Here is a 26,984-nt window from a genome sequence, read left to right as displayed (position 1 = left end):
CATATGAGGATGTTACTGCTGTTTTTACTCATTTAAGTTGTCATTGTTTGTTACACTCTGGGAGGAAGCTTTAACCTGATATGGTAACTCACTTGTATTAGAAAATACCATGAGTTTAGTTATTATCATCATAATGACGGTATCATCTGCATAAAAATGATACAAGGCATTTGACAGGCTATTACATAAATGATTCATATAAATATAGAATAAAATTCGTCCTAAGATTGAACCTTGGGGCACACCTTTAGTGACCTCCAGATAAGAAGAGGTAGAACCAACTTTCTGAACACATTGTGTTCTATCAGGATGGGAAATAATGTTGTTATAGTGACCAGAATTGCCTTCGGGGACTCTGTGCGTAGTGTTGTTTGGTTAAATTTGTCTGTTATAACTCCTGTTTGGGTCAGTCTGCTCTTTGTGGATGATTGTGTTTAGGCTGCAGAATCCACTAAAAATATTCAGTGTGTATCTTGAGTCGAGCAGTGTGGTGTAGCGCTTCTGGCACACACCAGAGACGGCCCAGAGCGTGTGCTGTTGAGTTGCAAAGACTGACTGTAGAAATGGAGCAATTTATGTAAGTGTGGATTGCTGCAGAGTACAGTGAAACTCGTCTTAAAAGAATCCCAGCTGTGTGATTACTGCACAACAGGCAAACACATTAAAACACATCTAAAAACATTTTACCTTAGGGAATGATGAGGAACTCCACCCATGTATCCCCCAGATTTGAAAATGCAGTGTAGTCAACAGAGATGGGTAAAGTACAAGAGTACTTCAAGAAAAGTACAGTTAATCTGGTTAAAATTCACTTAAGTAGAAGTAAAAGCACTGATTTTAAAATGTACTCTAAAAAATAACTTTTATGTACACACAGGCTGTGTGTAATACTGTATGACTCATTGAAGAAAACAATACAGTACAAGCTTATGGATTTACCTTTCACAGTGAGGTTGTTCTTGCCTTTTTCGTCCAAAACTTCAACATAGTAGGGATAATACCATTGTGTAATGCTTTGCTTTCTGCCATTTCACAGGCTCATTCGGCTACCTTTGGACACGCTCATGCCAACAGGTAGAAAAGAGACAAAAACAGTCCAGATGCTCAAGGGTTTTCTTTTTCATTCTTTTTTGACAATTTTGAAATAAGACAGTTTTCCTGTAATGGATTACTCTCATAAAAAGGTAACTAACAATAGGAAGTCAAAACTTAGCCGTTACATTTCATGTTACAACAAAAAAGTGACCTGAGAACTCAAGTTACTTTATAACACGTTTCCTGCAATACTAATGATGAGTGACAAATTCAGTTTTGTGACTGTAAGTGACCACAGTCCATTCTTAATGCATTAGGCTTTGTGTTTTTACTGCATGTGTTGCAATTGCAATTGTTGCCTGTTCACTATGTGTATCTAATGGACTTTGATGCTCTAAGCTGACATCCATAAATCCGATGGCGCTGAGCCATCGCTGAGCCTCAGTAGCAGACCGCTGGCTGTGGGTTTTGCGATGTGTCCAGCACTGCTGGCACCAGTCAGGGCTCATCAGAGGCTCACTGAGCCTGTTGAATCAGCAGCAGATGCAGTCTGTGAGATCTTGTGTGCATTACATAGACCTAGTTTGAGTCAAATATCTCTGATTCTCACACCTGTTACAGCCAGAAACTGTAGTTGAAGTGGTTAAAGCCAACATGGCATTTAACATGGGTTAATGAAACCTCTTTGTGCAAGATTTGAGTTAGTACGGTACCATGGCCAACTTAGTTTTGGAGCCATTAAAGACTATTTTGTACGGCATCTTCACAACTTAAGAACTTCATATCAAAAGATCATCCTATCTGATCTAAAAAAGACTTTAAACAAGGGACTGAGACCATAAACTCATTCTGGAAATAATATGGTAACAAATAAACAGCATACTAGGTTCATTTAATCAAATTCATTTTTGCAAACCAATGGGTTACCTACTGCTGGCCTATACAGGAAATGTAGGTTAAGGCAATTTTTAATTGAATCCAGGTTGAAACCAAGAAGTTACATCCACTCCTTCCTTTATTCATTTATTCACTTATTTTCTTAATTACTTACTTATTCATGTATTTATTTATGCATTTGGGGCTCTGCAGTATCAAGGAATTTTGTGAATGCTTTGTAAAGTAGGACTGCTGCATGTGTTTGTTATTCAGTGCCAAAAAGTAGCGTTTTTACACATTCACCCACAGCCTTATTTTCAACCCTGAACTTTACAGTATATTTCTATGACGACAGCTATAGAGCACTGAGTGCACCTTTATACCACTTACACTGCTCAAATTCAAGGCTAAGAACTGCTCTTCAATCCATCAGCTGTGAGGTTCAAAAGACTTTTATATTTCCCAGCCAACTCCAGCTCCTGCTGGTGCTGAGATTATAGCCTGTCACACAGCCTCATTGTGTTATTTGCACAGCAGAGGGGAGAGCATGGCATGGCAGAGGGGAGGAGCAGGAGATGCAGTGACAGACTGACACAGTGTGATTACAGACAATTATTTTGACATGATTTGAAAGTGAAAGCTCATTTTCTTTTAACAGTGTACTCAGAGTGACAGATGATGTATTTGGTGATTTTTTATTAGGTTTAATATGCTTCCTAAAATGAACTAATTAATATACCATATGAACCATATTCTACAAATAGATCCTTCTTTCAAGTGCAACAACAGACATTTGTATTCACACATCTAGATGCTTTGAAGGTACAAACATATTTCTATCTTCCTTATATTTCTAAGTTGATTAGTTTGATTATTTCAGGTATCTCCAATAGGTTTTCAAAGTCAGAGAAATTCTTGATTTCTATAATTGGAACAGTCCGTTTCTTGCCATTAAAGAGCCACCTAACACATGCAAAAAGGTGCTGTGAAAGCACTGAATGGTCCCATGCATCAAGTATAGTGTAAGTCAAGGCAGGTCACGGAGCCAAGTGCTGCCACAGTTGAGATCAGCTGATCATGAAAGCCCTCATCAGGTGATGGCCAGCTGATTTGTTATAAGCACACATTGGCTAATCGCTCTCATGCTGCCTTATTGAAATTGCGCTTGCCTGGCTATGCTCTCGCTGCTCTTGCAGTCCTCCTCCACCCCAGCTCCACCTTAGATCTGCTTCTGACTCAACCGGTGTTTTTGTGTTGTCAGTGATGCCTGCTCTGCTCTGGTTTTTTTGCAGCTTCTCTCTCTGCCCTATGTTTTCATTTTTATTAGGAACATGCAGCAGGAACATGCCACAGGAACGTAGGCTTGTTGAAGGGCAGGGGGATGAGGGCAGGGTGTTTCTTGACAAAGTAGTCGTGACTGAAACATGGAAGTATGTGCTGCGACTTGAAGCTGCTGTTCTGTTGCTGTATCTCCTTCATGTTTTGTGCTTCTCAGTTGTGATGGACCACAATTATTATCTGCCATCAGCGGTGTTTAATGCGTCCACTAAAATGATGACTAAAACGTCAGTCAGCGACCTTTTACCACCAGGAAGGCGAGGTCAGGACTAGAAAAAATAGATCTTTAGTGATAAGAACTGCCGATGAGTAAGTTTAGTTCTTGTCAAGGACTCTAAAATGAGACAGAAATGTTAGTGCTGGATTTCTGGACTTTTAAATTCCTAATACTGCTCCACTATGCATTTGCCAGTATTTCCATTGGTGTATTTTAAATCTGTTTATGTCTTGATAGAGCAAGAGCATTCTTGTAAGAGTGTTTTACACTTCTATTAATCTTACAATTTGGCTGATTAAGCTAATTAAAATAAAATAATTGACTTGACTGAAAGTAAAGACCAGACTATGGCTTTTTATTAAGTAAAACTGATCTAAATGTTTTTGAGTTGTTGTCCACTAAAAGTAGACCAACACTATAAAGGTTAAAAATGACTACAATGTGACTAAAACTGCAGAGAATTTTAATCTCAAGACAAAGACTAAAGTTAAAATAGCTAATGAATAATAGTCATCAGCCAAGATCCTATCACCCAAGTGCCCCCTGTAGCTCTGGTCACCCCATCCCTAATCTGGACTTGGCATATCCCTGTCAAGTAGAGACAAGACACAGAGCTCAGCTCTGACTATTATATCTCATTTTGAATCAAGGACTCTGTTTATGGAAACTGCACTTCATACGGTGTATTTACTAAACATGAAACCACCTTTTTTGATTTATGGATGAATTTCACACAACGAGGGAGAAAAACAATTAAAAATGACCTTCCTGGTTAATGCTGTAAGCTTATAAAGCATTCTGTGATCACTTACAGCGTAAACCAGGAGACACACTTTAAACAGCTTTTGTCCCTCATTATATGAAATCAATCCATAGAACAAAAACAGTGATTTACTGGGAGCCTCCTGGCAATCTAATTTATATACTGTGCATTTGACAAAATGGTTGAAAAATGAAGCCAGTGAGGAACTGCAAAAACCAGCAAATCCTGGAGTGTCCCCTAAACCTGACAGCAGACACAACAGAAGCCACATTCAAACCTCATGTTAAAGTGCAATGTTTGTCAGCTCCACTTCGTTTGTTTCTTGCCTCAGACAGTTTTGGATCATATTCAACAGCCCCCTTAAGTAACCAAATGACTGACGTCACTCAGGCTTTATCCAATATTTTCTGCTGTCCATGCTGTAACATGATCACTTCTTTTACAGCAGTACCATAAGAATGTTTATCTGATGTGATGTGACTCATATAATCATCTGAAAACTTTATCTGATTGTGATTGTAGGAAACCATGATGATCCATGAAGTTCTATCACATTTCTGTATGTAGTATTAGAGCTCAGGGTCTTTGAATACAGGTGATAGTTACAGCAGATGCCGTATGAATTATGCATAAAGTACATTAATCATAGAAGAGATTTATAGCTGTAGCTGGAGGGAAAGGATCTAAAGCAAAAATAAAACCAGTTTCAAATACATTCAGAATATCTCTTACTGCCTACAAGCAATTAAAGAGGAAACATCCCCAGCAAATCCTTTAAACAAATGTAAAGGAGCTTTTTAGTAACAGCAGAGATGGATTATGGTGAAATTTCATCGCCTGAAGTCTAAAGTCTACAGACAGTTCTCTCCAAAATATGGACTATGTATTGGTTTTAATTTTCTTAATAGGATGAGAATTTCATAAGGAACTGTAATTTTTTTAATGCAATTTTTTAAATTGTTTCCTGCAGTGGTTACAATTCAAAAACTAGGACAAAATGCCCAAACTTCTGTAAAGTGACAGATTTGTGGCTCTATAGTTATTTTTAGTGTCTGAACCCATTGTTTGGAGAGTAGGTGCAGACAAAATAATTAGCTGCCCACCGCCAATAAGCTTTTTCTTCTATATTTTCCATGCCAGATTGGCGTATTATTAGAATTCCTAGACTAAAGCAAGTTGCTAGGTTAAGTGTCCTTTTGCCTTTATTAAGAGGAAATGGCAAAAGGACACTTTAAACAGTTCTTAGTTATTCCCTGCATCCGAGGACATATCAACAGTAAAACATATTCATTTAAAAGATTCTTGTCCTGGCATCAGCTGTAGATTTGCAGACTAACCTGCAAAAGAAATGAGTTTTATTAGTTTCTTCACTACCATTGTTGTTGAAAGAGCTGGTATCATAAGTCCCGCCCCTTCTTGGTTTTTATTGGTCAGTGAGGGAAATGTGACATTGAGGAGCGAGACGCTGTTCCATAGGTTGGTAACACTTTATAGCATTTATAACCTTAACCTTGACCCTAACCATGCCCCTAATACTTTACTAATGCTTGATGATGCATAACAGAAGCTTTTATAGCTGTGTGTGTGGTTCGGTTTGGTTAATAATGCTTTATAGATGATAAGCTTACTATTTTCATAAGCTTACTCTTTTATGTTGAAGTGGACGCAGATTTCTTCAAAGTAATGTCAAGTAAATAAAATATATAAAATAGATGCCCGCAATAATACTCACCCCTTCACGTCAGCATTTAGTAGATGAACCTTTGGCTGCAATCACAGCACTGAGTCTGTGTGGATATGTCTCAAAATCAGGCTTCCACATCTGGACACTGTAATTTTACTCTTTTCAAGGAGAGCTCAAGTTCTATCAGGTAACATGGGGATCAGGCATGAGCAGCCCTTTACAACTCCAGCCACAAATTCTCTATTGAATCAAGGTCTGGGCTTTGACTCAGCCACTCTAGAAAATTCAGCTTGTTGTCTTTAAACCACTTTGTGTAGCTTTTGTGTATGTTTCGAGTCATCGTCTTGCTGGAAAAGAAATCTTCTCTCAAACTGTCATTCTCTTACAGAGTGCAGAAGATTGCCATACGGGATTTTCTCATATTTTTCCACATTCATTTTATCCTCTACCTTTACATGCCTTCCAGGGCTGGCTGCCAAGAAGCATCCCCACAGCATGATGCTGCCACCACTGTGCTTCACATTGGGGATGTGTTTGTGGTGATGTGCAGTGTTTGGTGTCCGCCAAACATCTTGTCTGACGGCCAAAAAGCACTATTTTGGTCTCATCAGACCAAAGAACTTTCTTCCAGTCTCCCACATGCCTTTTGGTGAACTCTTGTTGAGATTAAATGAGTTTTCTTCAATAGTGGCTTTCTCTTTGCCACTCTCCCATAAAACTTTGACTGGTGAAGAACCCGGGCAACAGTTGTATTCAGAGTCTCTCCCATCTCAGCTACTGAAGCTTATAACTCCTTCAGAGTAGTCATTGGTGTTTTGGTGGCCTCTCTCACTAGTCTCCTTCTTGTTCGGTCATTCTGTGTGTGAGGACGGCCTGATCTAGGCTGATTTACATGCGCCATATTCCTACCATTTTTTTTAAGATTGATTTTACTGAAGTCCAGGGGATGTACAGTGACTTGGAAAATCAAAGTCACTTTAAATGGGGTGAATATTTATGCAGTCACTTATTTTACATCACATATTTTTATATATTTGACATTACTTTCTAGAAATCAAAAAAGAAAAAAGTTTTTTTTTTGCATTTTTATGTCAAAATAGCCAAATTATATTGACCATAATTGATTTCTAAAATCAATAAAAGAGTAAAACATCCAATGGGATGAATACGTTTTAAAGGCACTGTGGACATGTCATTTAAAGGCACTCAACAAGTAAGATTCTTGTTTTTCAGGGGGCAAACATTTTTACTCACAATAAGTATTGAGGCCCTGTTTTTGCTTGTAATATGTTATAATGAGATGCTTATCTGGATTTAACAGGTGAAATTAGATTGTGAAGATTTGACTTCTTTCTGTGCGTGCTCTGTTTCTGCCACTGCATGCACTACACGTTTAAAGTTTCAGCGGCACTTCTTACATCAGCATGCAATCTGAACTGGGAGAGCGACTAAGCAAGGTCATTCAGATGGATGAGAGACATTTAAGGGAGCTGTATAATTAAATGAAGAAACCCCCTGGTCACCATTACGTGTATTTTTTCTTCTTCAAACGTCCTCATGGTGCTGCAGTCATTCTAGCCGAGAGCCTTTTTTATTATGTATCATTCACAGAGGGGCACTAATTACAGAAACGCTGCAGAACACGAGAGGGATAAAAACTATTCCTGGATTCCATTTATTGCTGCTCTCTTTCTTCATCCACAGCCCTAAATCTTTTCCATATCTCCCTCCTTCTCTGACAGCCTTTGGGATATCCTTGAAGAGGTCGGGCTTGAGGTTAGCTAAGCTTCTAAATATCTTTCAGTAGATGGATGAGGAGGGAGAGGTGTACCTGAGGCTGCCTCCGTGTTGTCGTTATTCTGAGAGATGGGTGCAGGGACACAAAGTATCAATGGCTAAATACATTTTGCGGTGAAATTTTGTGCTGGAACAGGGTGAGCCTGCAGGAGGCTGAGAGGGAAAATCAAGTGATGCAGCAGTCAGGGTCAGAGCCGGCTGACAGGATAATATTATGACGACCCTTAAGGAGAAATTTGTGAGCTTATTTCAAAGTGGGCCTCACTTGAGTGGTGTTGACGAGGTGAAGTATTTTTTAGGTCTACATCAACATGCGTTGAGGCTTAATGGAGATTAAAGAAAACAAATAAACAACCAGTCAAAGCAATGTTATGCTATCACATCATAGCTTAAGCTCATTTTGTATAATTTATCCCCATCATATAACTGTTAGGTAACTTCTCCCTCCCTTGGGAACATTTATGCACATGGGCGTCATTGTAAATTGTCTCAGCACAGTCATAAAGTTAACCTGACACACCAGATACTGTTTCACATATCCATGGCATGGGGGATAGGTCATATTCATCTGGGCAATGGTCCATATTTGGAGTTTGGGAAGGACAGAACCTTCTTTAAAAAAACACATAGGGTGATTAGACGAATGTTGTGTCTGACAACCAGAAGGGCAACTGGAAGAAAGTTTGTGTCAGTTTTCTGTGATCTTTTTCCCTATTTTGGGAGAGGCATCTGGCTGCAGCCCTTGGGCAAACCTCTACGCTGGGGCGTTTGGTTGGAGACCTCTATGCTGGGGCGAAGTCACGTTATTCTGGTTGGAAGTGTTATTTAGATTGTTAAAGAGAGAGATCCAAAACTGCATTATACATAGGAAAAAGAAGTGCACCAGTCCAACTCCCCTGATCAGGGGTAGTATGTAGAAGTTGAGGGAAATTTTGACTTTACATCATCCCTCAGTGCTGGATGCACACAGATTACCAAGCCTAGCTGACTGGTGAGACTGGTGTTACTGCTGTATTTTACCTTGTTTTCTGCACACCTTGCATATCCAGTGACTCATGTCCTACTCTCTGGGGTTTAAAATAAACTTTAGTAGTCTTGCTAGCAGCAGATATACTTCCTCATCCCTTTTGCAGGCTGTTTGTATTGTCCCGAAGCATGTTTTGCTTTATGCATGTCAGCTACACTGCCGCCTGTTGGTTTTTTGGCTGACTGCACTGTAGGTGGTGTTCATTTTTAGAGTGCCATCCCAGCATTTATGGCCATAATGATCCTTTAACAACTATCGGCAAGGAGCACCTGACAATATATTGCCATATTGATTTGATGATCTAGTTCTTAATGGCTACGGTTTCACTGCTACAATGCTTTTTAACCCAGCGTAAACAACGGTTAACTGATAGGATCAATAGCATCTTGTAGGAACAGCGCAGTTTAGGAGGATTTGGTCTCGAAAATGGCATAAAATTTTCCAGAGGCAGATTATATTTACATGTAACTGAAGCAGTGAATGACAGGCCTGAGAAAGAGGGCATTAACCTGCAATGAGGATCGATGGCCAGTGTTGCTAATACTGCTAAGCTGTCCACATTCTGTAAACCAATTTTGCAAACTTATGATTGGAGAACAAAAATGCCTGGTATCCAGACTGAGTAAAGTCAGACCACATATGGATATGCACTTTAGTGTATACATTGAAATTACAGTAAGAAATCAGATAAGGAAATGTTGAACTATCCCTTTTAAACTACAGCTGTGTTATAGACATGTCACTGCATGACAGGTTGAGCTCCAAAGAAACAGTAATGAGGTGTAAAAGTGGGATCACAGTGGTTCTTCATTGAGTCCATGATGGTGTTAATAGTGTGTATCACACATCGGTAAGTGATGGTGGATGAGAAAAAATGTTGCTCTGAATTCATTCTAATTTCATAGGTTGAGCTCATTCACACTGTAGCTGCAAGCTCTGTAGGTTGAAAACTATGTGGAAACTGCACCTTGTTAAAGGTAGACAAAGAAAAAGCTCTGCTCTAATGTAAACCCTGATGATGCATGGATACTTGGTTACAGATAAACAATCTATGAAAGTAAACTTCCTGCATAATAACTTGGGCTCTCCTAGAGCCATCTTTCATCAAACTTCTAATAAATTTAAGACCTGTTTCAGTTGTGTGATTTCCCAGAAGAAGCTTGCTTGTGTGTAGGCTCTGTATCTTTGTATATTGCTGTGAATATATGAGTGAAATCCCCCTCTGACAGGTACAGCTGTAATAGAGCTCTTTCCATTGTTCTCAGGCCATGTTATTGTCTCTTGTGTATTTCTCGAACCCGCCACCTACCGTGTGCGTGTACCCCACTCAGCTGAAAGCCTGTCAACAACTATTATTCCTAGCAAGACCTCTGCTGTGATCCCTGCCATGTTTCATCAAAGCGTGGCAATATATTCCAAAGCCCACTGTCTGAGCATGTTAGCTACTACTAAAATTATTGCATGTGAGTGTTTGTGTGTGTGTGCTTGTGTTCCTGCTACTATCTGTCTTTTTTTTTCCACCTAACCTCTTGTCATTCCTGTGGAGGAATACCAGCAGAAAGGAGCTGAGCAGACAAGTTTGCCTCTCTTCGGTGCTAATTCACAATGGAGTCGGAGTTGCATGTTAGTGTATGTATGTGTGGTTAAATAATTAACGTTGTCCGTCGCCTGGCTGCTCCTCATCCCTCACACACATCCTCTGATTAAAGGAGCTGGAAGAGATACACACAGCAAGCCTCCCTGTGTAGTGACTAATGCATGGACATGTTTGTATGTGCTTGTTTATGCGTTCATTGTGTGTGTACACATGAGTAATGACTTTTCCTGCGCCATTTGTGTTTGTTCGTTTGTATGCATGCTGTGCATGCTTGATGTTATTCAGCAATGTTGTATTCCCAGCATTACAAATATGTTTGTTTATCTTGCAGACTTTAAATTTGCATTCATTTAAAAGGGTCTAAGGAGTAAGGGCAGTTTTCTGCAGAATGCATGGTCAACACCATCATGCTATTACAAACTCAGAACAAGATTATCAGTTTTATTTTGAAAGTCAAAATGATATTATATGTCAGCACTAAAAAACACTACAGCTTACATTTTGATTAATTGAAACCCCAAATTTAGAAACATTGATTTATAAAATATATTAAAGTTCTCATGAAACTTCTAATTTTTGTAGTTCTAATGGTCTGTGTTTTGACAAAGCAGCAGTGACAAACAAGAAATATTTACCTCTGGATGTTAAATCAAACACTGCTACACAAGAGAGCATGAACTACCAAAACATTTAATTCATGTTTTGTGCTGCTTACATGTGGTGGACCATGATTATTCTCTGCCATCAGCTGTGCAACATTGTGGTCCCACTAGACATTTCAAAGTCAAGCTAAGCCGTCCACCTCCGTGGATTACTTGTTATATCGAATTGAGGATTTTTTTTTTTTTTAACTGAACTTCATACATATAGTAAACCATAATTTTTATTTCATGGATGAATGTCACAAAAGGGAGAAAAGCTGTTAAAAGTGGCATGCCTCATTAACACTGCAAGAGATCCCAGAATACTTTGAAGTAGAACAAACCAGCAAGAAAATTTTTACAGCTTTTTCCCTCTTGTTGTGACGTTCATCCATAAAACTCCACTGTTTCGGAAACACACTTTATGTGGTGTTCAAAACAGGAAGTGTACAATGGAGCTGAACAGCATATTTTATTACTGTTTTGGTAGAGAGCCCTCTGGTGGGGGAATTCCAATATTGTGTATCAAATTTTCTTAGGTCTCTTGTCCTTTATCTTATGTCTTACACGGCAGTTTAGTTACGTATTAATGATGCAGGATAAGTATTTTGGGGGGCCTAATTTCCTACTCATGATGGCCGATAACCGAAAAGAACAGATCATTCTTTTTCAGTTGTTGATTTTCAAAGGAAGTTTATTTTATATATTTATGCACATCTTGGGGCAACATTTGTTGATATAGTGAGGAAATATATAACCAATTCTAACTAACATCACTCATGTTTACATCAAAAAACAAAGAACAATCCTGACTTTACAGCTGTTATTCTTTTTGAACTTTAAGTAGAACATTTGTGTATCAAACAGAGTACATTTTAAACTAACATTAACATACTTTGGTCCTAATGAGTTTATTTTTTTCCCCTTTTCCAACACAATGAATTTGAATCTCTTGACAAACTATCAATACTGGTGTTCCTATCAACTAAACAAGAATTCAATTGACACATGTCCAGACAGAAAACAGTATAAATGATAACAGACTGTCATGCTTAATAAATGGAGAGGTTTGGAGGACAGTTGTTTTTTTAATGCACAAGTCAGAGCTGAAAGAGAGCTGATGTTCTTCATAAAGATTCAAATATGCACTAACGAAAGTCATATCAGAGATAGGTAAAAAATGTTGATGTTGTTGATCAGACTGTGAATAAATCCACATCAAACAACAGGGCGGGATGCGTCTAAGAAGGGGAAGCGGATCAGGACACTGTCAGACTGATTTTGTCATTAATAGACTTGCCTTTTGGCTCTCTGACAAACTTCTGCAGTTTCAAATGCCTGCTGAATCAGCTCTCTGCCTGGTGTTAGCCTTCGGCTTGGTCCTAATGCTAGCAGTTAATGCCGCTTTATATTCCTTTAACAATTTGTTGTTAGGACGACTCTAAAGTGACTAATAAGATTTGTTGTGTTAAAACTCAAGGACTTTTTTCCACTCTTGGGGACCTTTATGGGTCAAGTTTTACACACACTTCCGCGTTGTCCTCCTCTTAAATATTTGATAACTATACCAGTGACACTGTGTTATTAGACGTGCGTTTATCTCTCAGTATGGAGGCATCTTCTTCTCTTGGCTTAATGACGGGTCACGTACTATAACCTATTGTTTTGGAATGTGTAGTATGGTGAGAAAGAAATCAAACGCTTTTATTATTGGTGAAGTTTATCAGTTAATATTTTATCATTGGAATAATAAAAAGTTATGCAATATCAGTACCAATAATTAGCACTCTTACTGTCTTTAGTGTATTTTAACGCTCTAAGTCTTTTAATATATCCAAAAACTTGCGATATACATGACAGACATGCAGTGTGGACAGTAGTACATGTTTGGTCTAAATTACTTAATTTATAATGTTATTTCTGATCACGTGGTGGTAATGCCATATACAGCAGGAAATTTGGGAAAGGTGTAATGGTGTTGAAATATGGATACTGCCCAGTCCTTAGTAACTGATATTTGTGGGCTAGACGTGGCACATGGGCCACCATTTGGGAATCATTGGCCTCCATTTCTGAAACTGTAGCTTTTAAAGGTCACATATTTTACCCTTTTAAGACAAGTTTATATTGGTTTCTGAGGGCCCTGAAACATGCCTGTGAAGTTTGTTGCTAGAAAAAAACACTCCAGTATAAGATTTTTGCATGTCCAAAAACCCCTCTGTTTCAGCCCTGCTCAGAATGAGCTGTTTCTGTGTCTGTGGCTTTAAATGTTAATGAGCTGTCTGACTCCGCCCCTGACTACAACTCTCTCATGGATGTGGCTAAATTGGTTTGGCTCTCCTGATCCTCCTCTCAACTGTCAATCAGGAGAGGAAGGCGGAATGTTCTTCCAAGCAGGGAGGATATCGAACCTGGGGGCGGGGCTAACACCCACATGACATCATGAGGGGAAAATCTGAGAACAGCTTATTTCAGCACACATTTTCTGAAAGGTGGGGAAAGAGAGCAGGACAGGGAATGGATTTTTCTGATTCTTGGGGAGACTGTGGACAGGCCAGGGGCTCATATTTTTGTTAGAAAAGCCTGAAAAAGTGCATCTTGCATAATATGTGACCTTTAAATACCTTTTTGCATTTGCACCAGGTCTACCTTGGCTCCTCTTCTTCAAGATTTTTACACCAGTTGGCATCCACAGTGTTGTGTTGGTCTCCCCCCAACTCCAGAGCAGTAAAAGTGAACTTAAAATGTTTAGTGCTGTAAAACCGAAATAATGAGCTTAAAGATGCTGATATACTCCATAAAGCTGAAGGCAACTTCGGAGTTGTGTAGGGGCGTTTTCACTGTGAATGATCCATTTCACATCACATGTTGTCATCTGCCCCATTTTTGCTATGAATGTATTGATTTCTGCTCTTTTAAGCTCTTTGCCTGCAGTCCATTACATCATTTACTCTAAGCTTAACATCAGTGCCACACAAACCCAGAGAACTAAAACTCTTCTCCTTCATTTCATTTTGTCTTTCTCTGACACCCAAAAATGTCACAAAGCATCCACATTTCCCTCTCCAGTTTAGCTCAAAAGCCTCCAAGGCCAAAGCGCTCTCTTCTTGTTTTCCACCATATTGATTTGCTTGGTGGACTGTGTGGCCTGCAGATTGGATTAGCGTCCAGTTGTATTCCAGCCTGAGGGGAGAGTGGCTGTGATGTGTTTGTAGACAGGGCAGATTGTACCAAGAACACAGTAGAGACAGTCTGATCTGATCCATTCTAACTGTATAAAGCATTTCAGGAGAGTAAAAGAAACACAATAAAAGCTCTTGTGCTTTGGACACTTTAGCTAGGAATTAAACACAATTAGAGAGCTTTTCAGGGTTAGAAGGTTGTCGCTGCCGCTCACAAGTACTCTGTCTTTGAGTGAAGTGTCAGCTGATTGAAGGATGCTGATGGAGAGCATTGTTTTCAGGATGAGGAAGTAGAATCTGCAACAATCGATGCAAGAGTCATACTGGTAAAAGAGGAAATAACATTTCTTTTATGTTTACGTCACGATGCTCCTGCCATGGATTCAGCAGTCTGCTTATTTTCATACGAGTTCTATTTATGGGCGTGTCCATGTCACCATTGAATTAGATCTTGACAACATGGGCCTATGCTGCTGTGTGCTTGCTGCTGATAATGGCTCGCACCATTGAGTCATAGCTTAGCAACAAGCCTGCTGGCCTATTTTTGGTTTCAGGCAATTATCCACAATGCAGTGTGATGGTGGGGTGCTACGACACTTCCAGATTGTGGATGTAATGAAGGGAAAAAGAGGTCTGTAGGCACATCTGTCAAGTGTCTGTGAGGGTATCCAGGTTTTTATAGGAATGTTACCAAAACTGGGAAGTTAGTCACAGCTTTTACTTTGCAAAGATGCTGATACTTCTGCATCAGTCAGCAGAGGAGTAAAAAAAATTTCAACTTTACCTCAAAATAATTGTGTTATTCCTGTATCACATTGTTTTTGTTCGTCCTGCATTTAGATTTTTGATTAAAGGCTTAAAGAATTACAGAGATTTTGTATTACTGTCACCTGTATAATTACATCCTATGTATATATGGGACGCATAAGTCAGGCAGGGAAGCAGTGAGAACCCCAGAGCAGAGCAGAGCAGGCATCAGTGGCAACAGAATGACATTGATTAAGTCGGAAGCAGACAAAAAGAGGAGCTGGGGTGGAGGAGGGTTGCAACACCGTCATCACCGGTTTAGCTGCATGCATTGTGTTGTAGTGCACCTACAAAGGCATAATCGTTACCGCCTTAGCATGGAAGTGTTATGTAATAGACAACAGCTCAGTCTGAGCCCAATCAGTTTTACTCTAAAGCTATAGAGCAGGCAGGAAACAAGCCTAACTTGTCAGTGTAATCAACATGAAGCACATGAATGAGGTAAAAATTTGTCCTCTTCTCTGTAGTAATGGATTTTTGTAATAACAGCAACATATAGCAGGTGTGCTTACTTTGCAGACTGTCTCTGTCGGTCTGACCAGGGCTTTATGTGACTGTGACTATTGGTTCAAAAACAGTGCTCACCATTCAAATGAACTGTGCTAATCTGCTATCAAGAACTGCATGTGTGTCTTCGGACAGCACTATCTCAAAAAGTATAAAAGTCACAGCTTAGAGTTTTACACTTTATGAATCCTGACAAGTAGACAGATATTTTGACGTATATTATTTCTGTGTAGCTTTCAAATTGAATAAGCAGCAATGGTTAGAAAACATGTACAAAATGAGAAATTTGCGACTTGAGCCAGGCTGTTTCCACAATCTGGCAACTCAATCAGGTGGTTGACCCAGTTTTCTGAGGAGTCCTAGACATGTATATTTTATTTTCAAATTGATTTCCTTCAGCTAAAATGTAATTTTTAGAGGGTCTAGAAATGATATGTGCAAAGATTTTTTCTTACCTGGACGTTTGCTCTTACTCTGTGAGATTTCGGAGGAGCTGTGCAGCACAGAGACACTTCCATTTTTTCCCACTGTTTCCAGACAATCATATTAATGTACAGCAGCGCCACCCAGTGGATATAGTCGGTGTTACATACACTATTCAGTGAGGTAAATGGGGATAAACAGCCAAAGATAAGCAGCAATATGGCAGCGAAAAAAAGGTCAACCACATGGTAAAAATGCAAGTTGAAGGGTAAAATGATGACTCGCTAATTCAAACCTATGATGATTCAAAGAAGCTGGTTGGGATGTTAAACAAAGTCAGAGAAGCAGCTGTAAACACAGTTGCTCAGTACACGTAATAGCACCTCTGCTAAAGCTAAGTTAAATTGTTGATAATGAAGCCTTTTTTCAACAAGTTCTTCACAATAACAATACATTACTGTCATAAGATTGTGCGATTATGGGGGGGGGCTTCTACATTTGTCTTATTGGCTAACCTCTAGCAGCTGTTGTTTTTAAACCAGCTGTTTAGCCTCAATTTAACACAAACAGCTTCATTTGTAGGGTCACACCTCACAGTTTGAGAAGCTCTGGCCTAAAGTGAATAAAAAAGCATCAAAATATATTTTTATTATCCAAAAAAGTCCCTGGGGAGGACCTCTGGAGCCATCAAAAAGCCCAAAAACTCATATTAAGACAGTTCTATTAGTTTGAAATATGTGGACATATTGACACAGTGAATTAGTGGATTACTGGTTGGTAAAATGAATGCAGAATATAAAAATGTATGATTTGTTGCAAAGGAATGGATATTGCACCAATAGTGATCATATATATTTTTCATTTTTTTAAGTTCCACCTGGTCTACAGACATGTTAACATATTATGATATGGGGAATTTGAGTTATAATGCTCTTCTCGGAGCTAATAAAGAAGTTATGGGTTTTATATTCATTTTCAATCATATTTCAGATTTTTATATGTCTAGTAGTACCTGAAAAGAGATAATAAATGTTATAACAAATAACAAAATATTTTGTTTCCTGGCTGTGATTGTTTTTAGCTAAATGTGGAGGGGCCTCATGTTTGCCTGTGACCCCCAAATGTCTAGGGCTAGATGCTTGTAAATAAAGCCATGCTTTTTTGTTTATTAGTGGACTACCGCCGATTACTTCAACTGACAGGTGGTCTTTAATACGTGCCAGTACTCATAGTATCCACACTCCCAAACCAATCCAGATGGAGGCATCCCATACCACAGCTAGCAGATATCAGATCATCTTTACTAAGCATTGAGGTGCATTCACACCAAACATTAGGGATTACCACACAGTATTGAAATGCCCAACACAGGTGTTAATGAAAGGTATAAACAGGATCTATAGCTTATTCTTCACATTAAGGCTTTGTTAATAAAACACAACCACTGCTGCAGTGATTAAACTCAGCCTGTCACATCCTTCATTTTTACAGTTTGAGGTTAGAATGAAGAAAGGAAATAATTTTGGCACTTTAAATGTTGTGATGACTGTACGTTACCTTAGAGAGTAGATTGAGTTTTCAAAGCGCCCCCCCAGGCTCCAGGCTTCTTCCGGTAATCCAGCTGCTGTAGTGACTGAAAGGAGCTAATTAAAGGGAAGCATTGATCTAATAAAGCCAGAATGAGGTCAGTTCAGTCTCAAGTCAATCACACTGCTGCAAAACCCTCTTATGACGTACTGCAGTCATTTTTGTCTGCATGTAAGAACCACTGTACTGTGCAGGAAGGTTTTCCACAGTTAACTAGTGCCTGAGGGAAGTAGATCTGCACAATGATCTTGAATTTATTTGAATCTTTCTAAAAAATGGCAGGCTAAGCTGAAGTTGCACAACCTGAAATGCCTTACAAATAGATGTAATTCATTTCAGATATCCGGAACAGAGGCTAAGGGGAAATGTATTCAGAAGTAGGTATGACACAGGCTTTTGAAGGGTGGGATTATCACAGCTGACAGAGAATTAAATGTCTGTAAAGAAAATCAGGACAAATGTGAGCTAGAATCAGTGATGGTGACAACTGCAGGAGATCATGGCATATGACACATTTTTTTACTCAACACCTCAGTAAGTCTATTAACTGTATATAAATATGGTCAGCACATCTCTGTCCCTACCTACTGTAAAAAAAAGTGAAGCCAATATACCCTCACAACAGGCGCTGAAATATTGCACCTGTGATAATTTCCTGCAAAAGAGGAAATGGCTACTATTTTGGTTGGTACAGTCCATAAAAGATGCTAGCGTTGGTTTTAAGCAGATGCTGATGATAATGGAAATTTCAATTATTTCACTGTTACTTTGCTAGCTAAGAATCCTGCTAAGAGTATTTGTTAGCAGAGGTGTCAATCATGACATTGTTTCAACTCTTTTTACTTCTTAAAACAAAACTACTCTAAATGAATTTTTCAATAGACATTAGCATGATAACAATGAGCCATCATGACATGATTTTTATTTTAACTTTATGCTGTGTTTTGACTCGTGTTTACGTGGAAGAGGCTGGGTCTGTGACATACACTGCTGCTAGCCAACAGGAGGAGCTCTAAATTTTTCAGCTTCACTCCCAGGTGGTTGTCTTTACGTCCATCTTAATATACAGCAATCCATCCATTTTTGCACAATACAAAGTGAAACTTACAATATCGTTAAAAAGTTTTTATGCTTGCAGGACTTTAAAAGTTGGAATATTAATAAAAGAAAAATGTGACTTTTTGTTGCAGAAACATATTCAGCGAATAATTGATGATGTCACTGGACAGACACATTTATGTTAACACTAAGGGCTGTCACTAGAGTTCTCTGGAGTAGAAAAAGTTGGGTTTTTTGTATGAATTCTGTTTCCGCAAATAAAATCCTCCTTCATCTGTTATATTTTTGCTAGCTTCAAAGACAGAGGTTGTCTACAATGGTGCACCACAGCCTTAAGTCCTCCTTTTCCACAGTTTTATTTTTATATTGCATGAACAACACCACCAACTGCTCAACTTGTTGACCTCTAATAATTGCATAATATTAATGGATAGAAGCATGCATGAATGTGCATTTTCTTTTCTGTTTGAATTTACGGTAGATTTGGATGAAAACTTCACTAATGATTGGGAAACCGTGAGAATTGAGCTCAAATACACTGCGTTCCACATTATTATGCAGATGATATTTTTCTCTGATTTTCCTAAATATTAATGCAAATGACAGTCAGAATATTTTTCAAGTCATCAGCCGTTAGAGCATAATTCAAATGTTTTTGAACAAACTTCATAATGACAAAAATTATTTTTTTAAAAATAAAAACCTCAAAATGCAATGTTCCACATTATTAAGCACAACAGCTTTTTAAAACATTTTATAGATTGTAAAGAACTGAAATGGTCATTTGTAGAAATTGCAGCATTAGGAGGTCATATTTACTGAAATCAAAGCTTTTTCAATCAAAAACATCTTAACAGGACAAGTTTCATGTTAACATAGGAGCCCTTCTTTGATACCACCTTCACTATTCCTGCATCTATTGAACTTTTGAGTTTTTGGAGAGTTTCTGCTTGAATTTCTTTGCAGGATGTCAGAATATCCTCCCAGAGCTGCTGTTTTGATGTGAACTGCCTCCCACCCTCATAGATCTTTAGCTTGAGGATGCTCCAAAGGTTCTCAGTAGGGTTAAAGGTCAGGGGAGGATGGGGGCCACACCATGAGTTTCTCTCCTTTTATGCCCATAGCAGCCAATGACACAGAGGGATTCTTTGCAGCATGAGATGGTGCATTGTCATGCATGAAGAAAATTTTGCTACAGAAGGCACGGTTCTCTTTTTGTACCATGGAAGAAAGTGGTCAGTCAGAAACTCTATATACTTTGTCAAGGTCATTTTCACACCTTCAAGGGACCCTAAAGGGGCCTATCAGCTCTCTCCTCATGATTCCGGCCCAAACATGACTCCGCCCCCTCCTTGTTGACATCCCGGCCTCGTTGGGACATGGTGGCCATCCACCAACCATCCACTCCTCCTCCATCTGGACCATCCAGGGTTGCATGCACTCATCAGTCAACAAGACTGTTTGAAAATGAGTCTTCATGTATTTCTGGGCCCACTGCAACCATTTCTTCTTGTGAGCACTGGTTAGGGTCGGCTGAATAGTAGGTTTATACACGACTGCAAGCCTCTGGAGAATCCTACACCTTGAGGTTGGTGGTACTCCAGAGGCACCAGCAGCTTCAAATACCTGTTTGCTGCTTTGTAATGGTATTTTAGCATCTGCTCTCTTAATCTGATGTATTTGTCCATCAGAAACCTTCCTCATTATGCCTTTATCTGCACAAACCCGTCTGTGCTCTGAATCAGCCACAAATTTCTTCACAGTATGATGATCATGCTTAATTTTTCCTGAAATATCGAATGTTTTCATTCCTTGTCCAAGGCATTACACTATTTGACACTTTTCAGCAGCAGGGAGATCCTTTTTCTTTCCCATATTGCTGAAACCTGTGGCCTGCTTAATAATGTGGAACATGTGGAAAAGTGCATTTTGAGGTTTTTTTTTTTTTTTTTAAATAATAGTTATCATTATGAAGTTTGTTCAAAAACATTTAAATTATACTCTTACTGCTGATGACTTGAAAAATATTCTGACTGTAATTTGCATTGATACTTAGAAAATCAGAGGAAAACATTGTTTGCATAATAATGTGGAACACGGTGTACGGTAGTTGCAAAATTTGTACTTAATTTGTAGGGGTGGGAATCAAAAGTGGCCCCATGATACGATATTATCACGATACGATACTATTGAGATTTTTTTTTTTTTAAGATTTATTTTTGGCCTTTTTGCCTTTATTTGATAGGAGAGTGGATATAGTCGGAAACATTGGAGAGAGTGGGGAGAGACATGCAGGAAATAGTGCCACAGGCCGGATTCGAACCCAGGTCGCCTGCGTATATGGTGTGCGCCTTAACCACTTGACTACCAGCGCGCCAGATACTATTGAGATTTTAAACATTTTGGAATACAGTGGGTATTGTGATATATTGCCATCTATACCATTTTTTCAACTGTTTAGCTGATTTGGTGTTAGCCTTGCCCTCATGTTTATCATATTTCCGCAGTATTTTATTTTCATGTAGCACTTCTTGCAAACCTCATGAGTGTTGTCCATCTCATTCGTGCCCTTCTTGCATTTCTAATGTCCTTCCCCTGGTGCCATTATCATAAAGTTCAGTTCATATTACCAATGATTTGAAAAAAAATCAATACTTAGTGGACGAGAGGATATGATATATCACCAGACAAAATATCGCGATACTATGTTGTATCGATTTTTTCTTCCACTCCTACTAATTTGAATCTGACTGTGTAAATTTATAGCCCTGTTATAAATCACTGACAGCCTCTCAGTAATACGGTATGTCTTATATACATAATTTAAAATGTAGTTTAAAACTTTAGTAACAAGGGAAACAAATGCTTATTAAATTTGCTTACTTCTATTAGGAAAACACAACAGTGCAATCCCACCAAAAGAATAAAGACACTGTAGATCAGAGTGATTGTTGATTCTTCTGAGCCAGATTAATTTAAGCTTGGAGCGCTGAGGTCAACATCTGCATTTGTTTTTCATTTTTGAGCCCTGATTTAAGGCCAAGGTCAACCACAGCTGTCCAGATGGATGTTTTCCACTAGTTTATGTGATGAATGACAATGTCTTTCTCTATCTGCTGGTTTTATTTTGTGTCTGTTGTTCCTGTTTCCTTCCTTTTCTCCTTTTCTCCTTTTTGTGCCTTTCTCACTAATTTTAAGTCATACATCTATTTTCTTTTTTTTTCTATAGTTGATATTCTCTATGATAAGGTTTTAAAATAGTCCCTGTTTCTTTAGGAGTAATGCATCTGCTTAAATGGGGTACATGTTACATTACAATAAGGCCAGTTTTGGTCCTGATTTCTCTTGTCTGATAAAAGTTTGACATTTCTTTTATTTTTTAGATTCTAGATATCATCTTACTAGATTTTATTGTGGTTAAGGTATCTTGAGAGTGAACTGATATGCTCAGGAGTGCAAAAGGGCTAAATTGTTATTAAATAATACATAATAAACACATTAATTGTTCACTCCTCAATATCCTGTTGGGCAGGATACACATTGAATGAAACTGTAACATGATGGCCCATGTTTAAGCAATTTCCACCACCTAACCATAAGCATAGTGTTACTGTTTGTGTACCTGATTTTTCATTAAAATCTAGCAGAGAAACTATCACGGCCAATTCCTAAACTGAAGTGCAGGCCCTGCCCACAGCACCACTGTGGGGTTTCCATCGACCAGTCTTTATACGTATTTTCAATTTGCACATTAAAAAACACTCTGACTGGAAACTCTGCAAATTAAAATAAATAAATAAATAAAAAAAGAATCACAGAAATGATTTTACACTGGGAGGAAGAGGAAAAGTTTGTGTATTGATAAAAGGATAATGATTCTTTTTTGCATGTCTTTTTTGCATGCAGAGCAGGGTACAAACATTTACAGAGTAGAAACACACTAAGGATGCAAGATGTTTGATTTTTGCTGATATCCGATGTGCTAATATATGCAAAATATTTTTGGACAATACAGATATCAATACTGATATTTAACCCTCCTGCATCCCTTAAAAAAGAGTGACACCCATGTCCCTGAGGGTAAAAAAATACCCTCCAATAAAGACTGCCATAGAAAACTCATGTATTAGTGGATCACTCCAGTTTTTTTGTACAAAAACTATAAGTAACTTCAGCCCTCACCATATATCAGGAATTTTTGTTCTGAAATTTTAACCCCTTAAATGAAAGTTTTTGTGATTAGAATTTGAATTTTTTAATAATAATAATAATTTTTAAAAAGAGTGAATTATTTTCCATCACATACATGCAAAATAGATTTTGTTTTGGCCTCTCAATGGTGAATAGATAGTATATGAGAAATATCACCACCTAGTGAAAAACAATAGAAAATAAAATTTTGAAGGGATTTCAACACCAAGGAATGAAAAATATAATAAATCAAACTGCAAAGGCAGTATATTCAAAAAATCTGTTTTTAATGGGAGTCAGTGGGGTAAAAAATACCCTTAGAGACACAAGTGTGACTATTTTTTTACACAATGAATTAAAGACTTTAAAAATATTTTTTCCCGAAATACCAAAATTCATCCCAAAATACACACCCTCAGCAAAATGTATGCTATATGCATCAAAACGACCAGAGTTATCCAGAAAAGAAAGTCCAAAAGGTTAAATAATACCCTTAGGAATACAGGCGGGTTAAACGTAGTTCAGACCTAAAACTCCAGTGCTTAAAACACAAAAATTAAAGTTCGAGGATAAACAGATAAGCAAATTTAGTCCTTAAAACACTTTAAAAAGAAAAGAATTAGGATGAATAAAGACTTCAGCTGATGTAGGTTTGTTGGGCCAGTCTAAAACTCCACTAACTTATCTGTCCACATGACCAATATTTACGGATGATATAGGCAGATTTTTGTATCCAAAATATCAGTGGTAAGAATATCTGCTCGTACCAGTAATTCACTTTTTAGGCTAATATCTGCTGATACCAATATCATATAGTTAATATGAAGAACAACAACAATAATTCAGTAACAAAATACTCAAAAATCAGTCCTCACCTCCATGAGTACAGAAGAAGCATTTGGTGTTGTTTAGGGTTTCTCCTTATTAGCACTTAATGACATCCAAGAATAACACATCAGTGGTGGTTTCCACTGGCCTTGATGGAAAATCCTGAGCCTGGCCAGTCTGAGACCAAGATTGCTCTCAATACCAAGACAAAACCAAGACATTCAAAACCTGGTCTTGAGACTGGTCTTGAGACCACGACCAGTACTACCACACTAGTATAACTGCAGCCCTGAACAACAGCATTCAACTTAGGAAAGCCGAGGTTAGCCTGCAAAGAGGATCAACAGCTGGCAGTGCTAGCACTGCTAACATTGGCTATTGTCTATAGTGAACTTCACACCTTTACCAAGTGCTGCTATGAACTTATTGGTCTTTTAACCACTGAAGACCTTTGCACACAAGTTTTTTTTTTGGTATGAAATTCGGTTAAAAAAGAAATGATTTAATGTCGTGTTGATGTTTGCACACTGGCTGCAACATTTTCATCTTTCTTTTTTTTGTCTTTTTTTTTTAAACTGGTTTGATTCTTTAGTCATTTAAATGAGTGATTTACTTTGCAGAGCAGCGACTGCAGCTCCCCTTTTCTCTCTCTCTCCCCTCCAAATGAAACTTCACTTTGACACCATGCTTTATCATGTATAGTTTGTATCTAAACCATGGAGATTTCTTTTTTTTAGACTTGATGCTGTAGTTGTTTTATGTTTGGAATCTGTTAGAGTGTGGTTTTATGATTTAATCTTTTTTTTTTTTTGCACATACTATTAGAAAATTGTTATCATGGGGGTAGAGGGGGTTTTGGTGTAGTCCAGGCCTTAAGGAAGCAAAATTCCTGACCAAGGCTTTCTCTCGAGTACTTTTTATGTTTTTTTCTGAAGATTTGAAGCGTTAAGCGTGAGGAAAAGTCTCTGAGATTAGGCATTCATGAGTCCTGGATGCATGCATAAAAGAATTTGGTTTCATTGTCATTCAATCCCGAGTTTGCAACACAAAATCTCAGCAAAATCCCTTTTCTCATCCATTTTTCTTAATTCTGACGTTCCCTCTGTTTATTTTCCACCTCTCACCCCTCCTTCTCCATTCCCTCCATCATTTTATTTCCCTGTTTTACATCCATTCATCAAATCCCTCTCTCTGCCTGTTACTGGGCTCATCTTGACCTCCTTCTCCCACTCGCTCCACATCAATTCACTGCTCACTCCGTCTTTGTTTCTCTCACCTGCTCAGTCACTTCAGCGCTCCAAACTCCTACCATCCATTTATCTCTGCTCTTCTGTCGTTTCCAGGCTTCTCTCTCTCCCTCACACTTTTTTATTCCTCTCTGTGTTCCAGCCTGAGATCTGGTCTATATTATGAGCGGTACTTGTAGGATGATTCTATTACATGTCTCCTAACTGCTGGATAATTCAATAAGCACCAGTGAGATGACACACAGTTATAATCTACTTAATGAAACCACAGTGCTGATGAATTGTGCACTTTCTCCTCTGCTCTTTCTTCTTTGACTCACTCCCAACGCCCCCCCCCCTTCGACTCTATCCCACTCCTTTTCTCTCTCTGTTCCTCTTCTCTCCCTCTCTGCAGGGTGTTGATGGAGAGCCTTTCGAATGACAGCCGGGACAGTGGTCATCACTGGTGGAATTCTTGCTACGGTTATATTACTCCTTATCATCGCTGTACTGTGCTACTGTAGGCTGCAGGTGAGACCACGTTATCGGTTACATTGTCTGTAAGTTCACAGAGCTGGAAAGAAAAGATGTTTCTGATTACAGCACTTCAATGTTGGTCAAAGAAAGATATAGTTGTTTTTTCCACAGCCATCTATTTTACTTAAGTGTATGGTTTATTTACATGTTGTGACTACTGTGCATGCAGATCGCTCATCTCAAAAAAGTAGGGACAGGGCCATGTTTACCAATGTGTAGCATCCTCTCCTCTTTCAACAACAGTCTGCAAACATCTAGGAAGTGAGGAGAGCAGTTGCTGGAGTTTTGGGAGAGGAATGTTGTCCCGTTCTTCCATTCTAGCTGCTCAACACTTCTAGGTCTTCTTTTCCGAGGTTGTTTTTTTATGATGCACCAAATGTTTTCTATTGGACGGCTGGCAGGCTGGACTCTTCTATTGTAAAGCCATGTGTTGGGCCTATTCTGAAAGAGACATTGTCTGGATGGGAACATATGTTGCTCTAAAATCTCTATATTTTCAGTATTGATACTGTTTTTCCAGATGTGTAAGCAGCCTACACTAAACTAATACAACCCCATACCATCAGAGATGCAGGCTTTTGAACTGTGCGCTGATAATGAGCTGGATGATGACTCTCTTTTGTAAGGGTTGATCGGTACTGGTTTTTCAGGGCTGATTATACTGATTAATTAGAAGCACATGTGACTGAAAATTGGTATTTGGAATTAGTACACATTTGTCATGCCAGACAAAATGTACTTAGTGTGGCAAAAGGAAAACCGCATGTTAAAAATGAAGGAAATTAAGCGATTTAGCTTTGAACATGAACAATAATAAAGAGCAAAAAATGTAGCAAAAGGAAACAGGAAGTGATGCCACATACTTCCTGTGTCAGTTGCACCCAGGCCTCTGTGTTGGTATTTTGGGTGACATCAAGCCAGTCAGATTGTGTTGTGGGTGGGGCAGACTGTTTTGAGTGAAAACAAAACCAGAGTGGAAGACACACCTTACCTTGTAGTGGATCCAAAGTAGCAAATCTTTTAATACATTGGTCCCTAACCTGGGGTCTGGGACCCCCCGGGGGGGGGGGGGGGGGGGTCAAAGATCTTAGGGGGGCTTTGTCTGTTGTAAGGCTGCCAAAATTAGATTTGCAAATATTGATTGAAACCATGATAAAGCAGTGATTAAGTTGTTTATACAAAGGTATTATGATAAGAACAGCATGCATATGTCCTTTTTAGGGTTTTATCAGTGAAACAATTGAAAATCTATGTTGATTTTTGACAGCAGTGTGTCACTATTACTTCTTTCTTGGGTCCTGGGGTGGGGGTCCGCTATTCTTAGGAACCTGTAGGGGGTGCCAGGGAAAAATGGTTTGGAAACACTGTTTTAATAAATGGATTTTGGCCTATTATCGGTAAATCCAAAAAATCGGTTAAATGCCAGATATCAGCACCAAGACTGCCAGGCCAACCGTCCGAAGGACATCGCACCTGGGTGTCCAAAAAGAATTTCAAATTTTCTTTGCTCTGACCACAGAACAGTTTTCCATTTTGCCTCAATCCCCTTTCCATCCATGGCATTTCTGGATTGTATTCAAATATGACTTCTCCTTTGATGATACTTTTTTAATTTGCATTAATGGATAACAGAGCAAACTGTGCTGACAGACAGTGATTTCT

The 26,984-nt window shown here is 38.7% G+C and overlaps 1 protein-coding gene across 2 annotated transcripts in view; it reads left to right on the top strand.

Annotated features, from left to right (window-relative positions):
- fam163ba (family with sequence similarity 163 member B, genome duplicate a) overlaps window positions 1–26,984 on the top strand; it is a 58,362-nt gene that overhangs the window by 22,363 nt on the left and 9,015 nt on the right. For both annotated transcript variants that reach the window (XM_041811372.1, XM_041811373.1), the window contains exon 2: window positions 25,201–25,316. In XM_041811372.1, the coding sequence (XP_041667306.1) occupies window positions 25,224–25,316 (93 nt within the window). In that variant the 5' untranslated portion in view covers window positions 25,201–25,223. The remainder of the gene's footprint in view (window positions 1–25,200; window positions 25,317–26,984) is intronic.

This window comes from Cheilinus undulatus, linkage group 17, assembly GCF_018320785.1.
Source record: "Cheilinus undulatus linkage group 17, ASM1832078v1, whole genome shotgun sequence".
NCBI classification, from domain to species: domain Eukaryota; kingdom Metazoa; phylum Chordata; class Actinopteri; order Labriformes; family Labridae; genus Cheilinus; species Cheilinus undulatus.
The sequence above is the reverse complement of the archived record's forward strand: the minus strand, read 5'-3'. Positions and strand labels throughout refer to the sequence as shown.